General features: G+C 41.3%; 1 protein-coding gene across 1 annotated transcript; it reads left to right on the top strand.

Moving 5' to 3' along the window:
• The first annotated feature begins 441 nt into the window (after window positions 1-441).
• On the top strand, window positions 442-25,303 carry LOC141148751 (NADPH oxidase organizer 1-like). The gene is made up of 8 exons (XM_073636460.1): window positions 442-609; window positions 7,824-7,904; window positions 11,712-11,787; window positions 17,208-17,388; window positions 18,968-19,158; window positions 20,187-20,300; window positions 21,135-21,249; window positions 22,210-25,303. The coding sequence occupies exons 1-8, from the start codon at window positions 535-537 to the stop codon at window positions 22,685-22,687; spliced, it is 1,311 nt and encodes a 436-aa protein (XP_073492561.1). The 5' UTR covers window positions 442-534; the 3' UTR covers window positions 22,688-25,303.
• Window positions 25,304-26,142: the final 839 nt, after the last annotated feature.

The following is a 26,142-nucleotide window of genomic DNA, read 5'->3' as shown; positions in this document are numbered from 1 at the left end:
GCTGTAAATCTAAGGGGAGGATCTGAAATGAGGGGAAGCTCTGCTGATTTTATCATCCAATCACGTGCAAGCTTAAATGCTGTTTTTTATTTTCCTTGCATGTCCCCCTCGGATCTACAGCGACTGCACTTCCAAGTGCACTTTCAGTGCAATTTCAAGTGCACTTTGCACTTGTAGTTTGCATTTGTAGTGCAAAGTGGATTTGCCTTTCCTAAATAACCCCCATTGTGTGGCTGCCATAGTGTCACTATCAACAATCTCCATTGTTCTGCATGAAGACAGGAGCGAGCGATGAGTGACACTCCTCAGGTGTGCACAAAGGAAAGACAAAGTCTAATGTAATCTTTTCCTCTTTCTTCTAAGGACCAGAAATTGCATCACAAAGGAATGTTAAAAAAAAAAAAAAAAAAAAGAGAGCACTCCTTGATTGGCTACTGGAGTAGAGACCACACCCCCTGTCATGTACTGTAGATAACCGAGGACTCGGAGACAGACTGTACAGTAGGACAGCCTAAGCTCAGCATCCTTGGGAACATGAAGACCGGCAGCATCACCCGGCATCCCCTGGAGGTGGAAGCCATCGGACTCCTAAAGCACAGCAAGCAAAGCGTGAGTCTACTAACTGTCAGAGCTATTCATGGAAACTGCTGATTCTTATTCTGCAAATGCTAGTTTCCTGGCTGCATTTTTTACCCTCTTGCTTTAAAATGTTGTCAATCAAGAATTCAGATAGGGCTGACTTTCCTGAAATGCATACTTATTCTGGACCAGTCATTGAAATCTTATTAAACTGAGCCGAGTTGATTAACCACAAGGGTAGACACGTAAGGCTGCCACAGCCCACGCTTGTTCAATGCCACTAACCTTTTCAGAAGGAGGTCAGCAATGGCAGTATTCCTATTTGAAAATGTTATAGGGAGGAATGCTAATCACATTCCTTAAAGAGACAGCCAGATCGCTAGCATTTTCAGAAGAAGGTGGTCAATGAAAGCCTTAGGGCCCATTTACAATTTCCAGTTCACCAAGTAACGTGCGTTAGCTTGCGTTATGTCACGTGTTAACGTTCTTTGCATTAAGGCAGCCCACCAGGTTTTAAGGAAGGGTTGCTAATCACATTGCCTGAATTATAGCATTAAAAGCAGAGACAGCCAGGCCACTAGCATTTTTTACAAGAAGGTGTGCAATCTACGTATTTGTCTTAGTATGTAGCCTTTAAAGAGGGTGGCTAATCAAAATCCCTGATTTCTAGTATTGAGAGCATTAAAAGCCAGGCAACTAGCATTTTCAAAATGAATTTTCACTTATCTTAGGCCCCATTCACATCTGCGTGTTTTGGGAGCAAGTGCGGAAATGCACATTTCTGCGCGAGTTTACAAAATGCATGAAAACTGCATGTGGTGTTAATGGCACCCCAAATGTTGTCGCACAACAAAACGCACAATAAATACGTGAAAATGCACAGAAAAAAGCGAGTGAAATTCTGCGTCCCGGAAAGGTGCGGGAGCTTCTTTTGGCGTGTTTGTCGCACGGGGGAAGCCCATTCAAGTGAACAAGCCGCCTGAAAAAGCATGAAAAAACGAGAGAATGGAGTTAAACAAAGTGTAAATTCTCTTTGCCAAGAATAGCCAATCATGTGCAAAGAACATTTAAAAAAAGATTTTTCTTGCACATGATTGGGTGAAGTCAATAAAACGTTAGTTCAACCCCTAAACTCTTAACAATGTGGAATTTCACCTAGCTTGGTGAATAGGGTGAAGCTGTGCTGACTTCAACCTTCCAATCGTGTGCAAGGAAAATCTTTTTTTTCATTTTTTTAATTTACTTGCACCTGATTGGCTATTCTTTGCAAAGAGAGTTTTCACTTTTTCACACTTCATTCATTAATGGTGGTCTCATTCTTTGATTCTATTATCCGAACCACATGCGATTAGTTGAAAATTAGTTGAAATCGATCAAATCAGTCACTGCAATGTCCAGTTTGATCAATATAGACTCGATTTAGATTGGATTCGATCAAACGGCCGAGGTGGAAAAAAAACGTTGATTAATTTGAATTGATTGGCAGCATAGAGATACAGGGGTTGATGTACTAAAGGCAAATAGATTGTGCACTTTGCAAGTGCAGTTGCGCAGCCCCCCCGAGCTTGGTAAATGAGGTAAAGTAAAATTGAAAAAAAAAAAATTTTTGCTTGCACCTGATTGGATGACGGAAGTCAGCAGAGCTTCTGCTTATTCACTAAACTCTGGAGCCACTGCACTTTGCAAAGTGCACAGTTTATTTGCCTTAAGTAAATCAACCCCACAGTGTTCATGAATGTAATCATATTTCAGTCGACCAGATTGTGAGATTACATGGTGGAATTGATCAGTAACTTGCGATCGTATCTTCCAACAATCGACTGAAATCCATTTCCCTGTGTGAGTCATATCGATCCTATATCGTGAGTCATATCGATCCTATATCGTGAGTCATATCGATCCTATATCGTGAGTCATATCGAGCTATAGATTGTTAATTCCTGTGGAGAGGGATTGATGGGAATTGAAATAAATCATTTTAAGACGTGTATGGCCACCATTAGGCTCCACGCACACTGGAGCTCATAAACGGCCGTTTTTTGGAGTTTGGGCGGTTTGTTTTTTTTAACAACCCATAAACTCCCCTCTATGTTATCCTATGTGTCCATGCACACATGGACGTTTTTAAACTTTTATCAGCAGTGGAGTTTATGGGCTGTTTTCTGAACGCCATAAAATCGCGTTCAGGAGTCGTTTTCCTGTCCACAAACGCTCATAAACGCTGATAAACGTCAATAAACGCTCAAAAACGTGGCTCACAAGCGTTTCTTTTTTAACATTTTTGATCCATTGAAAAAAAAAAAAAAAAGCTAACAGAAAAACGCTAAAAAACGCTAATAAATATTATTGCAAAAACATTAAAAAACGTTAAAAGACTCACTGCAAAGCTACTGACGTTTTTATAATGTTATTTTAACGTCCATGTGCGCATGGACACATAGGATAACATAGAGGGGAGTTTATGGGCTGTTAAAAAAAAAAAAAAACGCCCAAACTCCCAAAAACGGCCGTTTATGAGCCTCAGTGTGCATGGAGACTTAGATATGCTCTATTCCTTTAGTAAATCAGGGTCACAGGCAGGGTTAGTGTAATAGCCAGGCAAGTAGCATCTTCAGAATGGGGAGGGGGCTATGGCAGTCCTATATGTCTTTCATAAAAGATTTACTTTAAGGCCCCTTTCACACTGGGGCGGTTTGCAGGCAGTATTGTGCTAAAAATACCGCCTGCAAACCGCCCCTAAACAGCCTCCGCTGTTTGTTCAGTGTGAAAGCCCGAGGGCTTTCACACTGAAGCGGTGCGCTGGCAGGACGGTGAAAAAAGTCCTGCAAACCGCTTCTTTGGAGCGGGGAAGGAGCGGTGTATTCACCGCTCCTAAACCGCTCCTGCCCATTGAAATCAATGGGACAGCGCGGCTATACCGCGGCAATACCGCGGCTATAGCCGCGCTGTACGAGTGATTTTAACCCTTTTTCGGCCGCCAGCGGGGGTTAAAACCGCACCGCTAGCGGCCGAATACCGCTGCAAGAACGACGGTACAGCAGCGCTAAAAATAGCGCTGTTGTACCGCCGACGCCCCCACCGCCCCAGTGTGAAAGGGGCCTTAGAGCTCATTTACTTCTTTGCGGTGCTTTACGTGCGTTGTGTTGTGTGTTCATTCTCAAACAATCAAATAGCCACAGCCTTTGGATTAATTGATGGTTGCCTTTAATAAATTCGCACTTCAATAAATAAAGAAATAAACACTTAATAAATAATCAATTTATTTTCTGATCAATCTCTTCCAATAGGAATAATCAATCTATAGTCAACAACCCATTTGATCAACAAGAGAAAGAGGATTTTAACTGATGACTAAAATATAACCGTAATTTATGATTGTAAATGATCAATTGCATCTATTTTTCCACCATGTAATCTCAAAATCAGGCTGATCGTAAAAAACAATTGTATTCATGAAAGTATCCATGTGCTGTTGATTGATGCAAAACGATCAATAATATTCTGCCCTGACCGATCGACTCAGTTTGATTGAAACCAGTTGAAATTGAGTCTAATTCGATCAGAAGGGAAGGTATAGCTATTCAGTTGTTTGCAGATTCGATCACTTGATTGAATTGTACATCGCTTGGATAAAAAAAAAAAAAGGAAAGTGTGTGAGGCCACCATTAGATTTAACTGCCTGCCAACCCGCCATAGTACATTTACATTTAAATCGAAGCGCGTATGGCCTCCATTACCCTACAATCACTAAAAATAAGGAGCTACGCAGTGAAGGTAATTCGAAAAAAAATATCGGAATGTCTGCCTTGGGTGGGGACACTTACATATATTGTTGGTGAATGTCCCCATCGGCTCTGTGATGTGATGTCTTTTTTGGTTATGACATAGACCTGTCTCTGGTGAAGCAAGATGACACGAGTGTAGAACGGGTGAAGACGTTTGTGGAATTCACTTTTAGCCCGGAGCTACACAATCAAGGAAATCCCTCTACTAATGGCTACTGCCAGTATTTACTAAGGATTATACAATCTCCTTTAGATCTACCGACAAGTATGTACTGCAAGAGTCTGCCTGATTGGATAGAAATGTACTGGACAGATTAGGTAGGTCCTCATAAGACATAGCTTTGGTGGATCTAAAGTTGATTGTACAGAGATTGTAACATGTATGGTGAACCATTGGGAGATTTAACTGCTTGTTAACTGACATCTGTTATCTCATTAGTGGTAAAGTGTATTTAAACCAAAACATTTTTGTTAGTTTAAGCCTAGGTTCAGACCCTTGACTATCAGGAATCAGTGGCAGCCAGTGCTCAATATTTTCGGGGGGGGGGGCGTCAAACCAATGCCAACCCCCGGACAGACGGGAATGCAGCACCATGCAGCAGACAGAAATGCGTTTGTAGCGATGTAGTTGCCACTAGTAACAGACAATCCACCAATTCACCCCGCTGCCAGACTCCATACATCACTTGCAGGGACAATGATCAGTCTTTTGCTGGTTTTGTTTATTGGGGGAAACAACTTGGTTGGGGAAAAGGGTATATGGGATGCCCGTAGGATGTTTCAATTGCCATCATATTTTAAAGATTATACACTCTAGCACATAGATAGAGCCAGAAGAAATGATGTGCATTTGTAACTGTTATGATTCTCCTCCTGCATCTCCATGCAGACTGTTGCTCCTCATCTGCTTAACTCCAGCAGACTATTGCTTCCAAGAAGTCCCCATTCAATACCGTGTCATACACGGCAGGTCAAATCGGATACTGGGAGCAGGCAGGATCGAAGTCAGGAGCAAGCAGGGTCAAGCCAGATCAGTAGTGCAGGTGCCAGGGAGGAAGCCGTAGGTTGGTCACTAGACAAGCCGAGGGCGGTACAGGCAGAGTTCAAGGGGAGGTTTAAAGACGAGCCAGGTAGACAACAGGAATCAGGATACAGATTCACAGGATACTGGATACTCAGGAGCTGAAGACAAAGCAGCACCGGACCAGGTACTGGCTGGACTTAAATAGATTGCTTGGCGCCAACGTGGGTGCGCGCACTGGTGCACGCGCAAGTGCCAATCGCGCACGAGGATGCGTGACGGCTGCTGTTTGCACTCCTGTTCGCGCATACGCACATCTATGTGCCAAAGCCCAGTTTCTGTGTGCAACATGAATGCGCATTCTTCTGTGCCTTAGAAGTCTTCTGGGGGAACGAGACTGTCTGCTGATGGGTGCATCCTGACAACATCGCTCCTGACCATAAGAGTAATGTAATGTACCGTAAGAGTAATGTAAGAGTGATGTTCCCAGATCTTCTTTCCTCCTGCACAAACTTATCCTGAAGTGAAGTAATGTCACATCTTCTTCTATTGATGCAAGAAGGAGCGGCTCTGAATGAGTCCTTTAGCAGGCTCTGGTTGCTTCGCCGCTACTAAGCCAGAGGCCCAAAGCACCTCTCCCCGGAGGCCTAGTAGTTTAAAAGCATTCTTTTGGATGGTGGACTACTGTTCTCAGCCAGCCCAGCTTGCAAATCCTGTGCCCTCAGGCCACATCGATTTGACACATAACCCCTCAGTCTCTCCTCTGATCCAGGACTCCTCATCATTGACCGTGTAATGACGAGGACGTTGCTAATGACCGTGTAGAAGCAAAGTTCCCTCACAGACTTCCTGGCACATCCAGCCCTCCACTGTGGTAACACTCACCGACCTTCCACTGCCCTGAGTCCTTGATGAGGATCTTGACCGGACCATACGTTCCAACAGCTTCACCTGCCCCTCTGCTCCAGGACTTCTTTATCAAGGACCGTGTGATGATAAAGACATTGCCAATGACCGTGTAGAGGCAAAGTTCCTTCACTGCTCTCCCTGGACCTCCTCCTGCGCTCGGCACCCCCCCCAGATGGGGGTGCCCTCCTGCTGCTGCCTAGTATTCCATTCCCCACATCTCCTCCCCAGTGGCATGTTACCTCAGCTTATATAGAAGGCCCGCCCCCTGCCAATACCAATTGGGGATTGGTCAGGGCTCCCACATGAGCTGCCTGCCACTCCAGTTCCAGGCCCTGCCCCTCTTCCAGAACATTCTCCTTGGAAGCAGGGGAGGCGCCTCATATCTAGAGCACAGGTGGTCACACCCACTGCTACTCTAAACACTCCCAGCCCCCAGATCAAAACAGACAGGCTAGCTTGCAGAATAGGCCTGCCTAAATTTGCCTGTGCTGACAGCTCCTAGTAAAAACCTATTACTACCACCTACCTATTGGTAGAGGGTGCTACACGTCGAGACCCCCCCCCGTGAGAGACGGACAGGAATGCATCGATTTCCCCCCTGCGGGTGACAAACAGTAATACGGTCATCCCCCATGGGAGCTAGACAGGAATGCGGCAACCCCCCCCCCCCCGCGGGAGATGGATGGGAATGCAGCAGTCCCCCCCTGTGCAGGAGATGGATGGAAATCAGAGGCCTCTTTACCTTAGAAAGGAATCAGATCAGGTAGACATGGATCCGGGCTGCAGCTCATCGCTCCGGGGCCATCGCTTCTCCTCCCAGACCAATCGGGTCTCAGGAACTGCTTCCTGATTGGCCTGGAGGAGATTTAGGAAGATCATAGCGAATATTAATTCACTATTGTCACACAAGTGGGTGAGAGCGCTGCGTCCCGAGCCTACCCTCTTTTTAAGCCAATTAGAGCCTCAGGCTCTAATCACGTGCTTCAAAAAAAAAAAAAAAAACCCCATTGAAATCCGTCCGTCCGGTGACCGGGGGCCGGACGCATGGATATGAATGCGCTCACAATTGCATGTTTTCCCTGACACACAAAGAAACACACTCCAATCTAGCAGACACATTAATTGTTACTGCCACTCCCGCGCAAATGCACCATAGGGTTCGGTGTGATGCATTTTTGGAAAAGAGTCTGGAACTTCTTTTCCATGTTTCTCGTGCGTAGGGCACCCTGTGAAATGTGAAATGGCCCGTGCTTGGTTGCACCTGTAGGTGTGACATTCACCATGCAAGTTACAATTTGATTGTACAACCTTCTTTAGATCTACCAACAAGTATGTAGTGCGAAGGCTATAAACTGACTGGATAGATTAGGTAGGTCCTCATATATAAAGATGGTCAGATTCTAATATGTCTGGTGACCATTTGACTGAGCAGGACGGGGTTAGATCCCCTATCGGGTTTGTATTAGGCAGTGCACACTATAATTACTATTAGTAACAGACATTTCCTGTGGTTCTTGTTTCCCATACAGGCATACATGTTTTCGATTTTGTGGTCCGACCATAACAAGGTCCTCATTTACAGAAATTTTGTGGAGTTTAAAAGATTGCAGGTAAGGTTGTTTTTTTCAATTGATCCCTTGATTGTCCAGAGTTTAGATGAACCTATGTGTTCCAATGGTGGGGCAGCCAGCACAGGAGCATAGGAGGGAGTATATAGTCTACCAGTCTAAGGCACTCTTTAATTCTACTGAAATTTCCAATCCAAATAGCAGTAAAGGGCATCTGATCAGTTATACAGAAGGAAAGGCTGTTCTGTAGTGTGTATAGAACGACATCCTTGGCATCCCTTTAAAGTTGAATAATAATCAGTCTATGTACAGTGCTTCATTAAACATAACTATTCCCCATCAACAAACCTTCTAAATCATATGAATAAATAACATAAAAAACATCAAATAAATTAAATACAACTGAAAATGTCCATGGTACTAAGTGCTCAAAATATAAGTTCAATTCTTTCAACCATATCCTTGGTATACACAATCCGGAATCTAGAACGTGATGACGTGACTGAGTTCTGCCCCTTTACACGTTACGTCCCACGGGAGGTGAAGATGTCCCCTATGTAGTATGTAAAGGAAGAAATCCTTGGCATCCTTGGAGCGCTGAACAATAATAAAACTATGCACAGTGCTTCATTAAACACAACTATTCCCCAGTGTTTGTAGAAATATTGACAAACCTTCTAAATCATATAAATAACATAAAAAGCATCAAATACATAAAATACAGCTGAAAATAGACATGGTGCTAAGTGCTCAAAATATAAGTTCAGTTCTTTCAACCATATCCTTGGTATACACAATCTTGAATGGTGAACGTGATGACGTCACTGAGCTCTGCCCCTTTAAACATTACATCCCATGGGAGGTAAAGAAGTCCCCTTTGCAGTGTGTATAGGAAAACATCTTTGGCATCCCTGTAGAGGTAAAATTTAATAGATCTATGTGCAGTGCTTCATTAAACACAACTATTCCCCCAGTGTTTGTAGAAATATCAACAAACCTTCTAAATAATTAAAATAACATAAAAAGCATCAAATAAATAAAATACAACTGAAAATAGCCATGGTGCTAAGTGCTCAAAATATAAGTTCAGTTCTTTCAGCCATATCCTCGGCACACACAATCCGGAATAGTGAACGCGATGACGTCACTGAGCTCTGCCCTTTTACCTGCTACTTCCCATAAAGAAGTCCCTTCCCACGGGACGTAATGCGTAAAGGGCTGGAGTTCAGTGACATCATCTTGTTCACCATTCAGGATTGCGTATACGGAGCGGAGTGCATTCACCTGCTGGCAGCAAATTTTGCAATCTTGGATTATGGTGTTAATCTACATGCTGCTTTTAAGTCAGCATATTTCGCTCTTTTTATGCAATAAAGACCAATTATATCGAGAGCAGTATTCATTGTTTTGAGGTACTCTTGCCACATTCATTTTAATCGTCCATGGAGTTTAGTGGGGGAGAAGTGGTGTAGCAATAAGTGAATTATCTATTTTGGGTGGAGACACTGAGAACTGCGGTGGATGGATTTTGTTATCATGCCTGTTTAGACCTCTTTGAAGGTCGTTTTAGAGGTAAGCAGACCCCTCGCAGGTGTTTGCTGGAGGAGTTCTTGGAAGAGGAATCTGTATCAAAGTGTAACATTCTTTTGACTTTATGCACACTGCACCTAAGACATGGCTGAAAGAACTGAAGGTATTTTTCATAATTATTATTAGTGTTGCGCAGACATAATGTTTCACAGTTTGTTGCACATCCCTGTAGAGGTGCTTGTTACTTGCTCATACCAGTAAGAGATGGGGGTCATTGAGCATGAATATGTACAGTGTCAGGGATGCTTTGTTTGATTTAGATACACTTGTGTTTAAAGATGATTCTTATGTCATCAGCTGGGAATATACAAACTGGCGGAGGAGCTCAGTACAGCTGTCAGTGGATAGCAGGAGCAAGGAAAAGAATAGGAAGTAAACTCTAAAGGCATAATGTGTTAGTATGCATCGCATACTAGCACATTATGTGACACCTGCAAACAAAGCCCACGTCATCCCTGCTGCAGGCCACATCCACCGGTCACGGCACACTTATTCTAGTCTTACCTATAGGTACAATGTATACAGGAGGGTAGAGCTGCACGATTAATCGTTAAGAATCGTTATCACGATTTTTTCCCCTTGCAATCTTGACAAAGTATTTACAGATTCTTTCTATGCAGAGAATTCTCTCTGCTCTGCTGAAGCCAACAGCCCTCAAAAGAAAGGGAAAAACAAAACAAAAACAAAAAAAAAACAAAAAAAACGGGCAGTCTGCCAATAAACATTCTTTAGCAGTGAAACTTAAGTATAAAGATTGTAACGATTTGTCCTTTAGATCAAAGGAATACACTTTGGTGTGTAAATGAGGGAAGTGTAATGATTTAAACACTAAACCTTTTTCTGACATTTGTTGGTTTCAAGTTAAAATCATTTGTTTTTTGCTAGAAAATTACTTAGAACCCCCAAACATTATATATATATATATTTTTTAGTAGAGACCCTAGAGAATAAAATGGTGGTTGTTGCAATATTTTATGTCACACTGTATTTGCGCAGCAGTTGTTCAAATGCAATTTTTTTGGGGAAAAAATTACACTTTAATGAATTAAAATAAAAACTAACCAGTAAAGTTAGCCCAATTTTTTTTATTAATGTGGAAGATTTTACGCTGCGAGAATCGTGATCTTTTTATTGTAAGCAAAAAAATCGTGATTCTCATTTTGGCCAGAAACGTGCAGTTCTACAGGAGGGAATACAACTTCTTTAAAGCCTAGATACACAGAGCATATTTACCAGCATCAGTTACCTTGATAATAACTCTGGGGTTGATTTACTAAAGGCAAATAGACTGTGCAGTCGCTCCAGAGCTTAGTAAATGAGGTAAAGCTTCACTTTGCAAAAAGTACCCAATCACGTGCAAGAAAGATTAAAAAAAACTGCATTTTTGCTTGGACATGAGTGGATGATGGAGGTCAGCAGAGCTTTTGCTCATTTACTAAGCCCTGGAGCAACTGCGCTTGCAGAGTGCACAGTCTATTTGCCTTTAGTAAATCAACTCCTCTATAACTAATCTGCCTACCTACATAATAGTTCCATTATTTTATAATGACACCTCAATAATAGTTACAGTACATTATAATGACATGTAAAGCTTTTATTTAGTACAATGTTTTAATAAATAAGCTGCTTAGGTGTTTTTTCATTTTTATTATAAGCTTTTAAATTGACAACATAAATTTTTTTTCTATGTTTTTACCCTAACTCCTTCCTGCCCAGCCCCAGCGTCCCTTTAACAGAGAAGGACCAGCTGATTACAGGACCGCTGTGATTGGCTGTCACAATAATTACATGACCAGGAGCCAGTCCCGCCAGCTACTGATCATTAGTGGGGAACGAGAGCTGTGTTTGACAGCTCGGTCTCTGTAAACGCAGGTAACATTGACCGCCCGGTGATGCATATGTGCGGCGTGTAAACCCACCTCTATTGCCACCGCACATACATATGTGTTACATGGGTGGCAACTAGTTAACAGCTGCAACAGGCTGTCAATGCACCTCTGTCTATGTCTATGTAGGGCACAAATGAGTTGGTGGGTTTGTTTTGTAAACAAACCCAAGTGATTGCTCTGATTGTCTCTCTGATTGATCACATGATTGGGAACTATTCCCAACTGTTACTTAGGACCAAGAGTTATCAGTGAAAGCACAGTCTTGGAACTAGGAGCTATCTCATCAGCGGAGGCCTCCAGACCTCCCTCATCATGTATATAACTACTATATTTGGCAAAAGTTGATTTTTTTTTAAATTTCTGTATACAGAGAGATCTTAAGATAAGATTCCCACTGGAAGCCGGAGCTGTGAGCAAGTCAGAGAGAACTCTGCCCAAGCTGAAAGGTAGGTACTCTTCCTGTGAGAATACCATGTATAATATAATTGTGGTACATGGCATTCCATCATCACTGCCATACCGCATAACCAACTGTCATTGTATTCAGATAACCTTTATGTGTGCGCACAGCACTCCCTGCTCTCATTCATGATGGCAACAATCAGGGCTTTTTTTTCAGGGGGAACTTGGTGGAACTCAGTTCCACCACCTCTGGCTCAGACCCTTTGATCCCTGCTCACCACAATCACTTGTAAACACAGAAGTCTGGTTTCTGTGTTTACAAGTGACAGCTCTGCACTCCGTGTGTAACCCACATGAACACTGCACTCTGTATGTAATGCAATTCTGATATGTAATGCCCCTTTAAGAGCCTTCTACTGTTTGTGAAATATGACCACACCCACTATTTGATGTGATTTGGAGGGTGTGTGTGGGGGGAAGAGTTTTGGGGGGGGTGTCGTGGTTGAGTCCAGCACCTATTGTTTGAGAAAAAAAAAGCCCCGGTAATAAGGTAATAATACTTTCTTCATCCATCACCTGTACAGAATGTATACAAAATTCATAATTCTAACACAAGTCTTGGGAAAAAGGATTCCAAAAAGAATTAGGGATTATTGCTGCCATGTGTACCAGTTAGGGAGATTTGTCCCGTTTACCATTTCCACCAAGACTAAAAGTGAAAAAAGATTTAAAATTTTTTGACTGTCACCAGATCAGGAAAAGAGAGGAACTCTACTATTGGGAAACTAGTTTCCCGGAATTCCCTCATTTTGGGATTTCTCTCACTTCCTGTTGTAGCTATATAGGACAGAAAGTGAAAGGAACTCTCCATAATGAGACACAGATGGCAAAAAAAAAAAAAAAAAACAGACAAAATGAAAAAAAAAAAAAAAGAAAAAAAAAGATTTGGCTGTAGTTTTGACAATAACTCTATGACTAATTTGCCTACTTAATTCATTTTTTGAGGAATATAATTGTTTTTATTGCATGCACTGTTTTATTAAATACATGGCTCAGTAGTTTTTTTATAGACTACAAAATGGAAAAAAAATTGAAAAAAAGTTTTTTTTTTACATTTTGGATAGAGTAAGTGTTATATCACATTTTTTTTTTTTTGTATCCATCCGTGTTCCACTGGGGAGATTTCCCTTCACTTCCTGTCCCATAGCCAAACTTCAGAATGAGGGAATCCTGGCATGTTTCCAGAACTAGCATCCCCATTGGAAGGTTTACCCTCTATTCATATTCTGGTGACAAATCAAATTATGGGATTTTCTTTCTCGTTCAGCTTTCAGCGATACCAGTAAACAAGACAAATAGAGAGTGTGAATCTCTCTAACGGGAGGCACAGACAGCAATAAAAACATGAATTAAAAAAAAAAAAAATATATATATATATATATATATATATATATATATATATATATATATATATATATATATATATTATATAAACAGCACTCGTAGGATATAGTGCAAATGTAAACACTAAACAATGAATATCGAATTCTAAAGTGAAAGCGCTTGCAGACTATAATTAGTAAGTGCAAATAAATGACCATGTAAGACATTACACAAAAAATAGAGTTTTTAGCAACTGTCTAGCAAGAGTCATGTCCCAAAAGCTAGAGAGCAGGTCGCAGAGTGAAAATCGGTAAATAAAATGCGATTTTGAAAATATGAAATAAGCATGTACAAATTAAAGTAACATAAAAACTACTTAAAAGGTAAATGATGATATAACAACCTACATTGTATATTCAAAGTAACAACAGATTCCTTGTACATAAAGAGAAATGCAGAATGACAGAAAGCACAGTAGCACCATCTATTGGCAGAATTTGTGTATGACAATTTCACTTACTGGGAAACAAAAAATAGCCTTAGACATCAGCAGTGATTGCAGATTACAATAATTTCTCAATGCAGGTTTCTGGTCATTAAAGTATAACTAAAAGCAAAACTTTTTTTTTTCAATTTGGATAGCGTAAAGCGGGATTACAACATTTTGTTGCTGAATCAATATAAACAGCGATTGCAGACGATAATTAGTAAGTGCAAATAAACGACCATGTAAAACATTACACAAAAAATAGTTATTCACAAATAATGTCTGTTATATAAAGTGCTAGGTACTCAAAAAGTGCATAACCGCTCCATTATTATTGCTGGTGCTCCCCAAATATGGACGGTTTCGTTTGCCACACTCCCCTCTTGTGACCCCACTCACCAAATAACATGGACCCACAGCTTTGCAGTCTGGGGTCAGAAAAGCTGAGATCAAAACGATCGAGCGTGAGACAAAGGGATTTTTCTGGAGCCTCTCACAATAATGGTTTCCATAGATGTTCAAAGGTGCTCATTCGTTTTCATATATGGGGGACAAAGAAGGAACCAATAGTGAAGTACTGTATGGATGGAGAAAAGTTTGCGCTGGCTAGGCGCTACTTACAAAAAAATGGACTAAAACAGGCATCAGCATGAAGCTCAGGGTGCGCCGCCGGTCGGCGTGCATTCCACAGAGAGTGGAAGTTTTGTCAGTGTCCTTGATGACCCCCTGGAGGAGGGGCGAAACACTTTGACGCACTTCCAGTCTCTAAACCACTGACAAAACGTCCACTTTCCGTGGAACACACGCCGACCAGCGGCGCACCCGGAGCTTCATGCTGGTGCCTGTTTTAGTCCATTTTTTTGTAAGTAGCACCTAGCCAGCGCAAACTTTTCTCCATCCATACACTACTTCACTATTGGTTCCTTCTTTGTCTCCCATATATGAAAACGAATGAGCATCTATGGAAACCATAGAACATGCAACATGTTGTAATCCCTCTTCACTCTATCCAAATTGTAAAAAAAAAAAAAGTTTGCTTTTAGTTATACTTTAATGACCAGAAACCTGTATTGGGAAATTATTGTAATCTGCAATCACTGCTGATGTCTAACAAAGGCTATTTTATGTTTCCCAGTAAGTGAAATTGTCATGCACAAATTCTGCCAGTAGATGGTGCTACTGTGCTTTCTGTCATTCTGCATTTCTCTTTATGTACAATAAATCTGTTGTTACTTTGAATATACAATGTAGGTTGTTCTATCATCATTTACCTTTAAGTAGTTTTTATGTTACTTTAATTTGTACATGCTTATTTCATATTTTTAAAATCGCAGTTTATTTGCCGATTTTCAGTCTGCAACCTGCTTTCTGGTTTTTGGGACATGACTCCTGCTGGACAGTTGCTAAAAACTCTTAATCCGCTATTTTCAACTACATTAAGCGAATTTCTTCAGAACAGTAAAACATAATCACCATACAAGAGGCTTTAACGTTCACTTGTAATAAGTTGATTTGCATGTTTATCAAAAACAAACTCGGATTGTAGATTTCTTTTAATCTTAATCACCAGGAAGTAGTGGTGGATGCAGAAGAGATAACTCTTACCAGACCTATGAGGTCAGGGTGTTGTATTCAGTATGTGATCATCAATTGCTTTTTAGTTTTAGACGGAGTGAGGAAAAGCTAGCCTTTCCCACTCTATGCCAAATGTAACTATAAAGAAATGATGGAACAGTCAAAGTCTTAAAGGATTCATATATTGACCCCATGTCTATGGGTATAATTGACACTCCCCTTATTCAAATCTGCTACTACAGATGAAGTTGCTAAACTCCTTTCTAATGCCCACCTAATCACCTGTCCCCTGGACCCTATTCCTTCTCAAATACTCCGGTCGCCCTCTGACTCTATCCTACACTCTCTAACCCACATCTTCAATCTCTCCCTTACCTCTGGCATCTTCCCCAATGCTCTAAAACATGCATTGGTCACCCCCATACTTAAAAAGCCATCCTTGGACCCTACCAATCTTAACACCCTATGCCCTATCTCCTTGCCACCCTTTTTCCTCTAAACTACTTGAATGCCTGTGGTTTACAACCAACTGAGTGACCACCTCATTAGGAATAACCTTCTTGATCCCCTTCAATCTGGATTTTGCCCTCAACACTCCACAGAAACTGATCTTTTAAAACTCACAAATGACCTACTAACGGCAAAAACCAACGGACACTATTCTGTACTCCTACTTCTGGACCTTTCAGCTGCCTTTGACACGGTTGACCACCCCCTCCTCCTCAAAAAACGTTACTCCCTTGGTCTCCGTGACTGTGCTCTTCAGTGGCTCTCATCCTACCTATCCCAACGCACCTTCAGTGTCACTTACAATTCTACTTCCTCCACTCCTCTTCCCTTCTCTGTCGGGGTCCCCCAACGTTCTGTTCTTGGACCTCTTTTATTTTCAATCTACACCTCTTCCCTGGGTCAGCCTCTCATGACTTTAAATATCATTTCTACGCTGACGACACACAAATCTATCTCTCCACCCCTCAATTCACTCCATCAGTCTCCTCACGCATCACTAACTTACTAACCGACATATCTGTATGGATGTCACACCACTTCCTCAAACTCAACTTGTCCAAAACTGAGCTTATAATATTTCCTCCCTCATGTGCCTCTTCCCCTGACTCTCTGTGAAGAGCAATGGCACCACCATCCCCCCGTCCCCACGTGTCAGGGTACTATGTGTTATCCTGGATTCTGAACTCTCCTTTTGGCCCCACATTTCCAAAGCTTGCCGCCTCAACTTCCGCAACATCTCTAAACTACGTCCCTTTCTAACCAATGAAAAAACAAAGCTTCTGATTCACTCCCTGGTTATCTCTCGCCTCGACTACTGCAACTCCCTGCTCATTGACTTACCTTTAAATAGACTTTCCCCCCTTCAGTCCATCATGAATGCTGCTGCCAGACTCATCCACCTTACAAACCACTCAGTGTCTGCTACCCCTCTCTGCCATTCCCTTCATTGGCTGCCACTCACCCAACTAATTAAATTAAAAATACTAACAATAAGTTACAAAGCCATCCATAACTCTTCCCCCAGCTACATCACTAGCCTAGTCTCAAAATACCAACCTAATCACCCTCTTCGTTCCTCCCAGGACCTCCTGCTCTCTAGCTCCCTCATCACTTCCTCCCATATCCGCCTCCAGGACTTCTCCTGAGCCTCGCCCATCCTCTGGAATTCCCTACCCCAATCTGTCAGACTGTCTCCAAATTTATTCACTTTTAGGCGATCCCTGAAAACTTTCCACTTCGGAGAAGCCTATCCTGCCTCCATCTAACAACTGCACTATTCTCTCCATTAGCTCATCCCCCACAGCTATTACCCTTTCGTATCACTTGACCCTCCCTCTTATACTGTAAGCTCTAACGAGCAGGGCTTCTGATTCCCCCCCTGTATTGAATTGTATTTTAATTGTACTGTCTGCCCTCATGTTGTAAAGCACTGCGCAAACTGTCGGCGCTATATAAATCTTGAATAATAATAATAATATATAACTCAATCTGGTAATTCAATTTTTGTAGATGTCTCAAGGACATTTGGAAAGAAGAAAGGACCCAAGCAGGCATTGCAGAGACTCCAGATACTAGAGACCTATTCACAGTCAGTGCTGAGGTTGGACGCCAAGATCTCACAATGCGATATCGTTGTTCAGTTCTTCACTCTGAAGAGCCATGACCTCAATCCATCTTTCCCAGATGACAGGTAAGGTTCAATGGGAATGCATTAAAAGTGCATCAGTGTGAAAGGCCAGCCAAAACCCACCCCAGTATATAGTCATATTGCTCAATTTAAAAGCTGTTAGATTGTTTGAGTGGCACTTGATGAATAACTAATTCTCTCCTCCGTATATGAGCATAAATGGCATTTGCTGGTTTGAGGCACCCATTGCTACTTTTATCCCTTTGGAGGCTTTGACACTGGAATCTTCCTACCATGCTCTGTCCTTGCCCACTCCAGAGTTTTGGGTTTTCACACCTCCTGTAATTTTCTTCATATTAAATAAGTTTAAACTTGATAAGCAAGGAAGGCACTCCCTAGTAATGGTCACGTCAGATGTTGGGACCTCAGATCTCAAGAGCAGATATCCTACCTCTAGAGATATAAGAATCCATTAGTGTTTTTTATTTTGGATAGAGTACGGGTGAATTATAACCTCATCAGATTTTTTTCTTCTGCCATCTGTGTCCTATTGCGGAGATTTCCCTTCACTTCCTGTCCCAAAGCCAAGCAGGAAGTGAGGAAATACCTGCAAATTAAGGAAATTCTTTGAGGACCCCCAGGTCACCAGAACTAGTGTCCCCATTGGAAGATTTCCCCGCTATTACTTTTCCGTGGACAACCCAACGTTTCTTTCAATTTAACTTTTAATGATAATGGTAAACAGGACAAAGAGAGGGGAAACGGGGGGCGGGGGCACAGACAGCAATAAAAACTGACAGGTGTTCTAATCCTTCTCCACTCTATCCAAAATGGAAAAAAAAGTTTTGCCTTTAGTTATAATTTTGTGTGGAGTGGTTCTAATCTGCGCCCAATTAACAAGAACAAATAGTCATTTTAGATGTTCCCTGACAACTATTAGCCCAAATTTGAACTGTTGATAACTTTCAAGGCTGACAGATATTAACTTCACTATCAAGTGGCTATGGTGGAAGATACAGTAATACAAGGGCTATGTAGGCTGGTCTTATGCATCTACTGTCCCTTGCATGATGTTGACACACATGGTTGAAAACTAGATAAGTTTAAAATGGGAATCAGCAGAGACAAGCTGTGATCAGGAACTATCTAAGGTCAAACTGGAAATCTTCAGAGACCAGCTGTGGTCAGGAACCAGCTTAGGTCAAACTGGGAATAAGCAAATAAAAGGTGTGGTTAGGAATTTACTGAGGTCAGTAGCAGGAAGGCAGAGTAGAGACAAGTCCATGGGCAGGCCAGGTCAGCATTGGAAAGCAGATCTCAGGAACAGATTCAGGGTTTAAGTCACATGGTGACAGCTGAAGACAATCCATTAACTTTTTAATTGAGCACTGTTCCTTGTCTAGGTGGTCTGGTGCCAAGATTAGAATTAAGTGTGTGTGTCTGTGCACCTGTACATGCATACTTTTGTACAGTGAGTGTGCATAAACTAGCATGCTTGCACAAATGACCCTTGTTCTGAGTATTGGCACCTGTACACATCTTCTGAAGCCATCCTGAAAAGTTTCTTCAACTGTGACCTAAGAAAGCTAATTGGATAAATAGCATAACATGTTCATCTCTCATGACTTCTTTGTTTTCCCAGCGTTGTCATCGTGCCTTCTGAGAGAAAAGAGGAGAGAATCATTGCCTCACCACTTACGCCCATGATCTCCAAGATTGTGGTCTCAGCCAATCACTTGTGTGTAGCAGACTATGAGACAGTGGACCTGAGGAACAGACCGTTCAAGGTGAAGAGACACGAGCTTCTAGATGTCCTGCTGAAGGAAAGCTCAGGTATGTCATTATATGGGGGACCCTCCCCTCCATATCTTACACTAGAGGTCTGGATTCAGAAAATATGGGCAGAAAGCTCTGTCAATTTCTATCTCCAGGTTTTTTTCATTATGTAGTTTACCTATTAGTTTCTAATACAGGTTAATACCAAACTATAGCCTATTTTTTTTTTTATATTTGAATAGAGCTAAAATTTCAGTAATGTTTTTAACTCTGTCTGTGACCCCATTGGGAAGATTATCCCTCATTCCTCTCCCTTTGACACCAGTACAAAGAATGAAGGGTGCAGTTGACACTAAGGTTGTCAAAAGGCAATATTACCTGATAGAGGTTCTAACCCTTTCCTCCTGTATCCAAAATGAAATATTAGGTTTTGGTTTGAGGTAAGCTTTAATATATCTCTTTTATCCTAAATATCCCTTTTAAAGCAATTCTGCCATGGGTGGGACTGCTGTTAGGTAGTGCAGGCACATAGGACTGCCCCATTAGCAAATAGGCAAGAAGTACAGAATATTTGCCCTTCAGAATGGCTACCAGAAGTCAATATCTTCCTCTTAAGTTGCCTTAGGGATAGTGGCCATAGTCAGACAGATGATACATATATGCTCCAAGGGCCAACTGTACAGATCAATGCTGTTCATTTTGGCACAGTCAACCTTGGACTACTGCATGTCCAAGTGCTCTATGTAATGAAGTGTGCATATATTCATATATATATATATATATATATATATATATATATATATATATATATATAAAACCACCACTTCATGTGATAGAGGTGCAACAAGAAGTAAGGAAACCTTTACAAAATGAGGACAATATCCCTCTTAGCTTGTTCTGATAACAACTATAAATTCAGAATTTTTCCATCACTTTTGGTGATCCCCAGGACAATTGGATAGGTAAATCTCAACAGTAGGGGCATACAATCAATTAAAACCTGACCCTTCAAAACTCTATGCAAAATGTAAATTGTTGCCCAGTGTTTGCATATTTGCCTTAGACAGCTGTTCTCTGTAATGCAGGCTGGTGGCTGGTGGAGAATGAAGATCGCCAAATAGCTTGGTTCCCCGCACCTTATTTTCAGGAAGAGAGAAACTGTGAAGCAGGTGACAACACCATGGAATGCCAAGAAGAAGGTGAACATCTACCTAGTCGTGTATCTTCTAATGACTTAGAAATCAGACTCACAACAGTTTGCAAAATAGATTTTCTGTAAGAACTGCAGTAAAAGTAAATGGTATTGCTACCTACATTAAATTCAACCATAGACATGCGAATACCTACCCAGGAACCAAGGGGAGGACAACATTGGCCTCTCACAGGAAGCACCAGAACACTCCAAACTCTACAACTTGGTTGAAATGTGCTTGTGTATTGAAGGACCTGCCTAACAAGTTGTAGAAATCTGTGTGCAATACCATAAGCATCTGATACTGGGAGTGCATATTTGTGTCCCAAGGTGGGATCTTTACAATAGTGTGTCACATAACATCAAATTAGGACAGGGCCAGAATGTTTGTGGCTCCCTAACCAATGGCATGCACTTATAAAAAAAAAAACACCTTCATGTTTGTTTTATATAACTTTATCACATGTAAAAATCAGATTGGATGCTGTAAATTTCTGCAGTTTGTAAATATCTGTTGGCCTTATTGCATTAGACCAAAGAGAGCTGTTATTTCCAAACAGTCAGACATTGATAGGGTTCATTTTGTGAATGCTGCAATAGGCAAATAACAGGAGGAGAGCAGTAAAATTAGTATGTCTGTCTATGCATTCATTAGCTGAGGGTCATTTAGAGGATGGGTCATTTTCTAATTACAGCCCTCCTCTATTGTCTATGGTTGCCCCAGTGTTTAAGGCCAATATATTGTCACTTATTTGATGAGTGTGAGAGATCTATTATAAAGGGGCAGAAGTTTAAATTTGGGATCCTTGACCATTCCTCACTCTGACTTTATTCCTCTCAGGTATGTGTGTGGTGACAAAGGGCTATGAGGCTCAGAATTCAGATGAGCTCACCGTCATGGTCGGCGTGGTGGTGAAAGTCTTGAAAAAGTCAGACAACGGTTGGTGGCTAGTCAGGTGAGAACTTCTATTAGTCCTAAACTATAAAGACCATCAATTATAAAAACTGAAGACCTGGAGTGAGAGAATATGGGGACTGCCATTGCAGAGCTCCTGCAAATGCGGGTTGCCTGTCCACCTTACTTATTCACTGCAGACCATGTGATCTGACTTCATGTTTATTCTAATGTACATGCTTGTTTTAAGCAGCTCATAGATTACCTGTTTTTTTTTACCTTCCACCATCAGTAGATGGAAATGTGGCCATATTATGTCAGTGATGTCATGAGCCTCCCCTACTCTTTGGGGTTGATTTACTAAAGACAAATAGACTGTGCACTTTTGAAAGTGCAGTTGCACTCTGCAAGAGCAGTTGCTACAGAGCTTAGTAAATGATGGAGAGCTCTGCTGACTTTTATCATCCAATCACGTGCAAGGAAAATTACAAAAACAGTATTTTTGCTTACACTTGATTGGATGATGGAAGTCAGCAGAGCTCTCCATTATTTACTATGCTCTGGAGCAACTGCCCTTGCAGAGTGCAACTGTACTTTCAAAAGTGCACAGTCTATTTGCCTTTAGTAAATCAACCCCTTTGTGTACATGCAGCGTTGGGGTGGGGAATGCCCTCGTCACAGCTGATTGGGCTGGCACTGACGGCTTCCTTCTAGGTTCTGCTGAACATGGGTTCCTACTCCTCACTCATCACATGTGTCCTCACAGAGACTTGTAGGGCTGAGGCTGAGGGCATGTCTGACCAGGTCTGTTTGATTAAAGAGTACACTGGGCAGTATGGTTAGACTGGTGCCTATTGGGCTGCACATTTATATTTAGACACACTGCGCAGCTGCTATAGCAGGTAGGTGGAGAAAAGACTATGGAAATGGAGCCTGTTAGTACAATGTCTATCTGAGTGAATATCTATTTTAGTGACTTTAACCATACTGATATACAATTTCTGGTTTATTTTTGCTGCAGCTATAACAGAAGGACAGGCTATGTCCCATCTCTTTATCTGAAGCCTTACACAAACCCCTGTGAGAAGATCCAGAATTTCATTAACAAGGAGTGCCATAAATCTACACCCAACCTATATGGAGATATGTATTCGTTCCTCCACCAGAAATCATCAGTGGGTGACCAGGGGCTGATTGGAATCACCTTAGAGGAGAGATTGAGGAGCCAGTCACTGGACTCTGTGGCTAGATCTGATGCAGATTCCGACATAGACAGCATGACAGGGAGCAGACGGAATTCTTCATATAGCGAGAGCTCGTCTCTGAACAACTCCAACCCATCTTTAGCAGAGTCAACCTCATCTTCTGTTCTTCCCAAAGTACCTCCTAGACCTAACCCAAACCAAATCATAGAGAAGTGCAGCACTGTCACCAAGAAGAGGCTGCAGACATCGCTAGCAAGTCTGGAAAATTCTGGCTCTCCTGGGACCAGACTGTAATCCACATGATGTAAAGGGGTTTTCCAGTTTGTAGCAAACGTGTCTAACTTCTAAAGAAGTCCCTGACCCTTTTGCAAAATCGTGGCGCACCGAATTGCAAGGTGCTGCGGCACTATGCATTGGCACATGCTAAAACGCCCATTTTAGCAGATGCATGGGGGTGCCATTAGCAATTAATGGCACCACTGCATGTCTGCTAAAGGGCAGCATGTTTCAATATATGTTGGGGAAGCACACGATTTTGCGCATGTTCTTGAGTGTGACTGTAGTGAATATGAATGAGTACACAAACAAATCTGAAGATCTTCCCCTTTCCTCATTCTTCCCATTCGAAAAAGGCAAGAAAGGGTAAATGTGAACTCCACACTACACAAAACGAGGCAGATATTCTGTTTCCATGCAGTGTCCCTGTCACCCATCTTGTCTGAGCATCTGATGCTGCTTTAAAGAATCACAGGTGCCTGCCTCTATGTAAGGATATCAGCTTACATTTTCTTACCAGATTCCAAAAAAATTCAAAACCTTCTTTAGGTATAATTTTTGGCCTCAAATTGGAGACATTATAATCGTTCTTATTTTTGAATTGGGCAGGTGGTATAACCATTGAAGTATAGCCCTTCCTACTGGAGAATGGACAAATGTTGTGCCTAGGATCTCCCGCCCTAGGTGCCATCTTTTCAGTCTTATGACTAGAAGGTAGATGCCAAGGATTTTCCAGATCCAGTGTCCCCAAATTGACTGTGGCTCTTATTCTTTTTTGGCCCATCTGGCCTAATCTATGGCTGTTTTGATATGTGTTGGTTTTAGCTTGCTCTAACCCTTACTATTCAAGCATATTTTGGGTGGCCCTCAAGTTTTATTCTTGGCTTGGCCCACTATATCTTACAGCGACCCTACTCTGAGGCAGTACAATAAACTATGTGGTTAGTATATTATAGACATGAAAAACAAAATAGCTAAAAACTTGGAAAACCCCTCCAAGGATTGTTGGAGACCACGCAGCGCCATGTATTTACTCACCGAGACTCCGAGCACTAATCAGCAGGATTCCAGAGAGCACTAGCAGCAGCATTCTCTATTCATTATGGAGTTGTTACAATATTTTGGGCAAAGTTTGCCTGAAAAGTGTGCCATCGGGGCACAGGATTTCCTAGCGGTAAGGCTATACCTGTAGTAGAATTTTTTCTACCTATGTTAGATGCAGCAAATAGTGGTTTATTGTATGCATCAATATTGTATATGTGTGGGCAGTTTTGTATAACGTTTAGAGATTAATTCCACCCAAAATTGATTTAAATAGGTATCGAAGGGATGTGCAATCCTCTACTAACCTTGTAGACTCTGTGTTTCCACCTACTTCCAACAAGGCCAAAATGAAGGTGTTAGGAAGTTGGAAGGAAGTTATAATTGTAAAGGCTGTAACACTTGGTCAGGACTGGCAATTGTATATAATAAAAAGGGGAGACATAATTTGAGTACATTTTTTAGCAACTCTGCAAATCTGAAAAAACGCTTTCGGGTGAAAGTGACTTTTAAGACAAAGAGCAGTGTGCAACACTAATAGCAACCGTGTAGAAATCCATTATCATTGGTCTAAATACACTAAAATGCAGGAATCAGATGGGTTGTTAGTCCTGTAATCCAAGGGAATCTATCATAAATCTTCTGATTACATTACACTACTGACATCTGATTGGTTGCTATGAATAACTGCCCATTATTATTCTTTACATTGTTTTTTATGGTTTTGTTACATTTCATTGTACACTGACCCCAGTTATTTCAGTGCCCTGAATTTTTCTAAAAAAAATACTTGATAAGGGTTTAACAAATATATGAAAAGCTGGGGACATTTTTTAGCTTGTTTAAATAATTATTAACTTCATTAACTAATTATTAACTTTTTAGTCTGGGATGATGAAATAAACATAAAGTCAATTTATATATCATATTTTTTGATAGAACATTGGGGTCACCTTCGCAGACCAGTCAGTAGTCTACGAAAGGGAGAGGCTCAACCAATGGGCTACATATCTGTAAAGCAAGTTAGGTTGTGGAAATGTTTGGTGTCACTGACACTGATGTTCTGTATGACAGGGATGGCAGGGGTGCGGGAAGGACGTCCCCTCCTGATTTATTGACACTCAAAGTGACGCACCATTTCACAATTGGGAGATTTAAAGGAAGACCTTCATGTTTATTTTTATCATTAATGATTTTTATTAAAATTTTTTTATAAAACACAAAGATACATGCACCGTATACATAACAGATATTTTGGACCTTCGTGTTTATCGAAGTCCTTAATCTGTAGTTGAATGTATAGTCACGACTTTTCCATATGTGTTCTGTTATGCACTTTATGTGAAACAGATTGGTATTTTTTGCTCTTTTAATTTTCTAGTAGCACAGTAGTTGCTACTAGAAAATTAAATTTCAATTTTGTTAGATTCCATTTTAGGTGGACATCCCTTCATTTCATTAGAATAGGCAAACAGAGATTTTAGAAATAGAAGGTAATGTTTTAATGTAATTTCGGTGTTGGACATTTGTTTTCCTAATTAAGTATTTTTTAAAGATAAAATGTATAATTACAATAAATAAAATTACAATAAATTGAGGTCTTATATTTCATTTCATCCAACATGTGGTATTTTACTGCTTTCAAAAAACATGTTTCTAAATAAAAAAATTGTTTCCAGTTTTTTTTTATGATCTGAATAAGATTGTTTTTGGTTGTACATATCCCAAAGCTGACAGCTTCACTATGACTCCTATAACATCCAGGAAAAAATATATTTAACCGCTTAAGGACCACCCCGCGTACATATACTGCGGCAGGGAGGCCCTTAAGCGCAAAATCACGTACCTGTACATGATTTTTTTTCTTCAGCTCTGGGGGGGGGCGCACGAACATTGCCGGAGCCTCGCTCCCACTGTGATTGGACACAGCAGGATCCAGTCAGCGGAAACCCAACGATCGTTCTGAGTGAGGCAGAATGGCAGTCTGCCTATGTAAACAAGGCAGATCGACATTCTGCTTGTAAGGAAGACAGAGATCTTGTGTTTCTGATAAGCAGGAACAGGGATCTCTGTCTTTCTACAGTTAAATCAGTGGTGGCCGGTGCTCAAAATTTTTGAGGAGGCGCAAACGAACTGAAAAATTCTAAAAAATACTGAAAAAAAACATCAGTTGCAGCCTCACTGTGCCATCAATTGCAGCCTCACTGTGCCATCAATTGCACCCACTGTGCCCCATAAAATGCAGCCACTGTGCCCCATCAAATGCAGCCTTTGTGCCCATCATATGAAGCCTGTGCCCATCATCTGCAGCCTCTGTGCCCATCATATGCAGCCTCTGTGCCCATCATATGCACCCATAATACTATCCCATAGTTTGTAAACGCTATAACTTTTGCGCGAACCAATCAATATACGCTTATTGTGTTTTTATT

Source organism: Aquarana catesbeiana, linkage group LG06 (assembly GCF_042186555.1).
Source record: "Aquarana catesbeiana isolate 2022-GZ linkage group LG06, ASM4218655v1, whole genome shotgun sequence".
Taxonomy (NCBI): Eukaryota; Metazoa; Chordata; class Amphibia; order Anura; family Ranidae; genus Aquarana; species Aquarana catesbeiana.
This window is presented reverse-complemented; position numbering and strand designations above follow the sequence as displayed.